The sequence below is a fragment of the Berghia stephanieae genome, chromosome 5 (genome assembly GCF_034508935.2).
Source record: "Berghia stephanieae isolate SIO BIC M18660-M18661 chromosome 5, UCSD_Bste_1.3, whole genome shotgun sequence".
NCBI lineage: Eukaryota > Metazoa > Mollusca > Gastropoda > Nudibranchia > Aeolidiidae > Berghia > Berghia stephanieae.
The window spans coordinates 70574557-70581294 of NC_088364.1; the positions used below are offsets into that span (position 1 = coordinate 70574557).

General features: G+C 35.7%; 1 protein-coding gene across 1 annotated transcript; it reads right to left on the reverse strand.

The window, feature by feature from the left end:
* Positions 1 to 367: 367 nt before the first annotated feature.
* Positions 368 to 6583, reverse strand: LOC144973539 (baculoviral IAP repeat-containing protein 5-like). Its single transcript, XM_078916080.1, has 4 exons — positions 6377 to 6583; positions 4200 to 4309; positions 3665 to 3782; positions 368 to 526 (listed from the first exon to the last, which is right to left on the reverse strand). Exons 1-4 carry the CDS (start codon positions 6497 to 6499, stop codon positions 410 to 412), a joined length of 468 nt encoding a protein of 155 aa, XP_078772206.1. The 5' UTR covers positions 6500 to 6583; the 3' UTR covers positions 368 to 409.
* Between the last annotated feature and the right edge of the window lie 155 nt (positions 6584 to 6738).

The window sequence follows — 6738 nt, forward strand, 5'->3', positions numbered from 1 at the left end:
TGACCAACAGCAACATGTAGAATGAGAAATGATGCCTGTTAGGCGATATTACAATTTTTTCGGACAGAGACAACGCTGTTAACCACCAGGTACTCAATTTACACATGAGGACGGTGACAGAATGAGAGTAAAGAGCCTTTTCCAAGGACTCTAATATGTGCCGAGCGAGACTCTAACCCAGGACCTTCTGATCTGAAAGCGAGTGTCATACTACATGACCACAAAGCCGCACAATTAGCATCTCATTCAGGTAAAACTGACTTAACCGGTCTGTAATATTAAAAAATAAAAATGAAACATGACAGAGTAAAACAACATTATTAAATATTATTACAAATGTAAAAAAAATTCGAACCAAAAAAACAAAAAATCTTTGACACTGATTCTACATTATAACTAATCGCATCTTTCATGTTTCATTTTCTCCACATCCAATGTATCTCTCCAAAAAGAATGTTTCTATGTTCTCCCTAGCTTGTGATGCATTGTCTTTAAACTCCTTGGTATACTTGTTGAATGCCAGATCCTGTAAAGATATAAAGAGCAGCATCATGTGAGTAAAGTACATGAGAATTTGTTAAGACACTTGTCCTTTCTGTGAACCATCAAATTGACCAGAGAAGTAGAGGTCTCTGTAGTGGTAACGCTTCTCGTAAATCGTCGAGACTGAATTGGCTAGTATGCCAATTTCCTTTGCAATGATTTTCTGTCACATGCCAGACTTTTCAACTGCATCGATCAGCTCGATCTTTCTTTTCCGCGATAGGGTTGTCAACCTTCTGTTTGCCGTTGCAGTTGTAGACTATTTGAATTCTTGATAAAATTGATACTTATTAAGAAGGTCATTAGATAGGATGGCCCGGGATAAGAAAAAAAAATAAATCTTGACTTGAAGTTGCAAGGATGTAAAATTGTGAGATGGATAAATCAAAACTATTCGATACTGCTTATGTACATTGAGCACGGACGTCAGGCAAAGCACCTACGTCACATCGATGTGCACCAATCGTTCGCGGATATTCTTAACCAATAAAAATTCTTACTGTAGCTTTTTTAACCAATGGAAATACTTGTTTATTTGTGGTTTTATTGTGGTTATGAGTGATAAGGACAGACTTATATGGAGTGTTTGTTTTTTTTTTACTAATGTTTTAGAGGAAGAAGGGAGGGGGACCAAGAAAAAAAAAACAACTTAAGCAACATTGACGTATCCAGAGTGCACTGTATATAGATGGAGTTAAGTGACAGGATTTGTGTAATTCAACTTGGATTTAATAATTCGAAACAGGATCTGCAATCTGCAATGGCTTGTATTTGCAAAAGGCTCCATGGGCCCATTACTGTAAATGTTCAGTTAGTCCAATCAAAACAGGGGTCACAGGAGAGTCCCGGAAACAAAGAACAAGATATAAACATAAACACCTTAATAAACGTCTATGCACCAACATAAACACTAACATAAAAAATTCTACAGCTATCTATTAGTAGACCAATTTTATGACCAGCGGAGGCCTTCAATGTGAACGTTGGAAAAAGAAAGGAGAAAGAAATATGCCTTGGAAAATTTTCAAGGGGTCACAGAAATAATAATGAGGAAGCCCTCATTGAATTTTGTGAAACCTATAAAATTTATAATTTATGCAGACCTGCCTAGTTGAAATTCTAAAATTTGTAGTGTTATTAGGAGAAAAAAATTGTAGTTGTTATAGTTAATTTTACAGATTAATAAATTAACCACAAAATGATTAAACTAGGCAGTTTAGTGAAAATTTCAAATTATAAAGAACTTCTTTAAATTGGTATTAACAGAAGCAGCTTGCTGTGCTTATTCCAATGCTTTTTAAACTTTTGAGATATCTCAATTGGTTCAAGAGTTATGAATTTTTAAATGAATATTTTTCGGGGTTCAAAACGGCCAATTTTACCATTGCAAAGTTGTGACGAGTTAATGACAACACAAGTAATAACAACTGCCTATGAAGACGTAACTTCGTCAAAAATGGACGGATTTTGATGAATTATAAATCAAAATATAGGTAGAATTCTATTCTTTCATTATAAACTGGATTTTGCTTTTATTGTCTTCTTTCTTCCTTTGGTGGTCATGAATAGGCATAACTTATGAACTACTACTGAGTACGTGAGAGTTTGACCTTGAGACTCAGCAATAGCAGCAAGCTTCTCCTTGACATCCTTTAAACATTTGAAAGTATTCATCTGAATCAAAACAAAGTTAAATGAAGCAAAATATGAAAAGGAATAATATTTTGGAGTGAAACAGATATATATTGGATCAATTCCTTGTTGCCTAAGTATGAAAAGTGAGGGCTTGAAGGAAGTCAACACACTATAATTAAACAAACTGTAGATAAATCCGTTTTAATTTTTTTTTTTTTTTAAATAAAATAAATGGGACTCTCAAAAGAACTGTAAACAAACCGAACGTTAAAACGTTTTAAATGACTGACTGGTGGACCAAAAGTGGCTATTGAAAGTTAAAATTTACCGACATGACCGCCCCCCCCCCCCCCCCCCCCCCCCCCACCCATCTTCCCCATTAAAAAAAAAATCCAAAACAAATAAACCAAAGGTGATGATGGGAGGGTGTGTGTGTGGATAGGGGGGGGGGGGGTCTTAGCTCAGCTCTTCACTTTTAGGACTCCAGTACAGATATTTATTCAATATTTACCATGGGGGCCACACAGACTAGTTTCAATCGTAAACAAAGATGGCGGAAGTTCGACTCCCATGGCAACCATTATTTTTTTTTTTCGTACTTTAACTTCAATAAACAAATAAGAATGAAAATAAAAGAATAAAATGCTCTTACATGAAAAAACATTATATGAAAAAACATTATGAAAACAAAAAGTTAATATCAATAATAAGCCAATAAAGGAGGTAGAGCGTGGTGTTTAATCAGCAGCGACCGTGGGTCCAAACGTCAGCTTGAAGCGTGATGTCACAGCCACTGAATACTGAATGCCGGCTCAGTTGAGCGGTAAGTCTAAAATCGTGTTTTTTTTGCGGAGAGTTAAACAAGTCGTGCGTCAAGTTTAATTCTTACATATCTTGTGTCATTCAAATATTTAATAGTTGAATTTTATGTCTCCGAAGTTTAAATAATGTCGCCCAACGGGTTTTTATGTTCTTAAGCTTTAAAAATTGCATTGATTTCAAAAGAAAATAACTCGAGTTATAGTGATCCGATCGACTTCAGAAAAAGACTGTTTCGTAGTTTAGCTTCTCCTCTTCAAAAAGATGTATCTGAAGTGGAAGTACGATCCGAAAAACGAAACAAAAATTGCATTTGTTTCCGACCACTCCCGCAGGTCGCTTCCATGGCCGGTCACCAAAACTCAATGGGTGGCTGATCGCCGATTCAGCCGGCGGCTCGCGCTCTCGCTAAACTGCCTAATTAAACAACACAAAATAAGACATCTCAATCTTAGTTTTCTACTTCTCCTCCTATCAGTTGCTATCCATTGAAATAACAAAACAAATACATTGCACGATTCATATCTACCACAAAGGTTATCTACATGTAGATGTGACAAAAATTTATAAAAATTTCAAGAGGTAAATCAATTTCCTAATGCTTGATGAAATAACCTCAAAAGTCAACTTCAAATTTATCAGAGATGAATGTGAAATGGCTACTTACACTAAGGAAAACATACACTTTGTTCAAAAATTTACTACATTCTTCCAATGTCTGATCTTCAAATGGCTTCTTCAGTTTCAAAAAGGGACATTTCGAGGAGTGTCTTTTGTGTTCTGACCTGGAGATTGAAAATTATTGAAAAAGAAATATAACTGTGAAACTGTGAAATAAAATTTTGTTAAACACATATATATTCCATTTCTACAATGGCGAATTCTAAAAATAAATCTAGATTAAAAATAAATAAACCAATCAGAGTCAAAGGAAAAAACCTGTAACAAAATACAACAATGGGAAACAATATAAATAAGGCAGAAACGTCACATGGTCTTGGGTGATAATGACAGACCAACAAAAGAAAATAACTCATCAAATTCAACTCATGGAAAATATTTGGATAATGTCCAGTCTAAACCCATGCAAGCTTCAACATTGAGCATTCTTAAGCCACCTCCCGATGATAATGGTAGTGTTTAAAGGTGTCATGGACCATAGCGCTATGAGAATAAAATACATTATCCATAGCAAAACTTACAGAGGGTCATCATCTGGCTCCCATCCATCCAACTCTTTGGAACAAAACGCACAGCAAACATTGTCCAAGCAATCGTCACTGGGATTGAAACAGAAGCCAGCACTTGCCAACTGCAAAAATAAAAACAAAAAATTAACAATTATGCAAATGAGGGGGAAAGAAGAAGCCCAACCTGTGCAGGAACCAAATGGACACTGAAAAAAAAAATTCTGTATAATACAGTAGAATTACTTTAAACCGAAATTTTGGGGACCTTCTAAACCATTTCGGTTTAAAGACATTTTGGTTTAAAGCAAGTTTCTGTTTTGCGATATTTTTCAAGGGTAGTAACTATTTAAGGAATTTGCTCATTTAATCGTACCATGGGTTTCCCCTTAAATGTAGTTGTTGAATAAATGTCGTCTTCGTAACCATTTTAAAAATTATTATTTTTTAATTTAATTTATTTATTTATTTTTTTTTTTTTTTGTGTGTTTTAAAAATATTTTTGGGGGTTTTCGTTTTCAATTCAAAATTGTTGAAAGAGTTGAGTTCGGGATGCCGTGTTTTTTACATATCTCTGTCTTGATCAACTTTTTTTTTTCATAGACTTCACATAGTATTTTGATTTTAAACTCCAACATGTAAGCACAGTGCTTTCTTTTAGACATCTTTTAGTAAAATGTAAAGCTAAAATAAGATCGAAAGTTCTTGTGCGATAATTGATAAGGAATGATGTGCAGCTACTCAGAGGTGAAGTGAAATGAAAAGGCGTGTCAATGCTAAGCTGTCTACTACACACCCCTCTTTTGTTGAAAAGCCATTAGGTTCAAAGGCCTTATTACATAGAACCCCCCCTCCCTCTCTCTCACACACACATTCAATCAAAGTGGAAATGAAATGGCATGTCAATGGTAAGTTGTGTACCACCACCCTCATTGTCGTGTTGAAAATCCAGTCAGTTCCAAAGCATCAACACACAAGCGAGAACATCTCGCTTGCGTGATTCTACACCCCAACTCCCCCTTTTTCCTCATTTTCGCCTGCCATTCACCCGTTGTCTTCCTTTTCCAGTCTGCGATAGTGGTGTTGACAAAACCTAAGTGCAGTGATTGAAGTGTTTGCCTACCCCCACCCACATCTTATACTTACGCTCTTTGTTTTAATATCGCCGGGCATTATTATGTGTGGCGACCTTCCCGAATTTTTGAAGAAAAATAGAGAGAGAAAAAGGGAAGGTGCTCTCAAGTTGTTTCAGTTTAAAGAAAGTCCTTCTTAGAAGGTTCATCGTAAGAATTAGTACAAAGATAATGAAGAAACTAGTACAATTTATTAAATTCTTTGCGGTTTAAGGTATTTTTCGGTTTAGCTTCTTTCAGTTTAAAGTAATGTTACTGTATATAGTAGACAGGTTTTCATTCAGGAAGGATCATAAAATGCACAGCACATGGTTCTACACCAACAATTCCACTCAATTTTTTCTGCACTGTTAGATGACACAAAGCTAACAATAGTTACTGTCTCTGTGTAATCTTATTCCTCGATAGTGAAAGCCATGGGTGAAAGTTCACAAGGTGGGGGGAGGATGGATGGGACATTTATCCCTTGCAACGTTCTGTAAAAAGAAGACGGAATTTTAAAAAAAAAAAAAAAAAAGTGGCAGAACCAGGATTTGAACCGTAAAAATTCCAGGGCAGACGACTAAACCATTCGGCCATGACACCCACTTTGAAGTTGACGCATATTGTGTTCTGTGGTAACAACATATTTAATGTTGGTTAATTTTATGTTTTTTTTTTACTATCCTGATCCTTATTTCTATGTGCAGTTGGAAACATTCCATATTCTGGAATGTGGATAATTGTTTAAAAGATCGGAGTTTCAAATATGTGTCTGGGAATAATGAATTTTCATTATCCCCAGACAGGTGTCTGGGGATAATCACAGCGATACGGGTTAAACACCTTTGATTAATAAACTTTATTATAAAGGATCCTTGATTAAACACAGACGCGTCTGTGAATAACGACAGCCTTCTGGCCACTTAATAATTCAATACAACCAGAGCAGAATCTTGCAAAGTGCCTGGCCTACAAAGTAGGGACAGTGACAGAGAGTAGGAGTAGGGTGGGAGTGGGAGATTTCAATTTCACATTCTGTCGTTCTTATTCACACACAATCAATCACAATATCTCTACCTTTTGGGGAGTACAAAACCATTCAGGATCGTTTGGCCAATCACCAAAAGTTTTTAGTCTTTCTGACTCCAAACAAAGGTTCACATCGTTGATTATTGTCTTTCCATTCATTGTCATTTTCATAGAAAGCAACTTTATAGGAATTCAGTAGATGTTCCTAATTTTTGTTCTAAGAAATCAAACTGGCCGCGACTGTCAGTGATAAGTGACAACACAAACATGTACTCGATTCTGAATAAAATCTTTACGGAGCAACAAAGAGGGCGAGGTGCATAAATAGATGCTGACAGAAACGCTCTTTTTCTTAAATTCTTATTCCATAACATTCTAATCATGCATGCATATGTTTAATAGCAAGATGT

Coding starts and splice junctions, on each gene's coding strand:
- LOC144973539 (XM_078916080.1), bottom strand. CDS start 6,499: ATGAAAATGACAATGAATGGAAAGACAATAATCAACGATGTGAACCTT. Junction 4,310..6,376: donor GGTTTTGTACTCCCCAAAAG/GTAGAGATATTG, acceptor TTATTTTTGCAG/TTGGCAAGTGCTGGCTTCTG. Junction 3,783..4,199: donor GAGCCAGATGATGACCCTCT/GTAAGTTTTGCT, acceptor TTCAATCTCCAG/GTCAGAACACAAAAGACACT.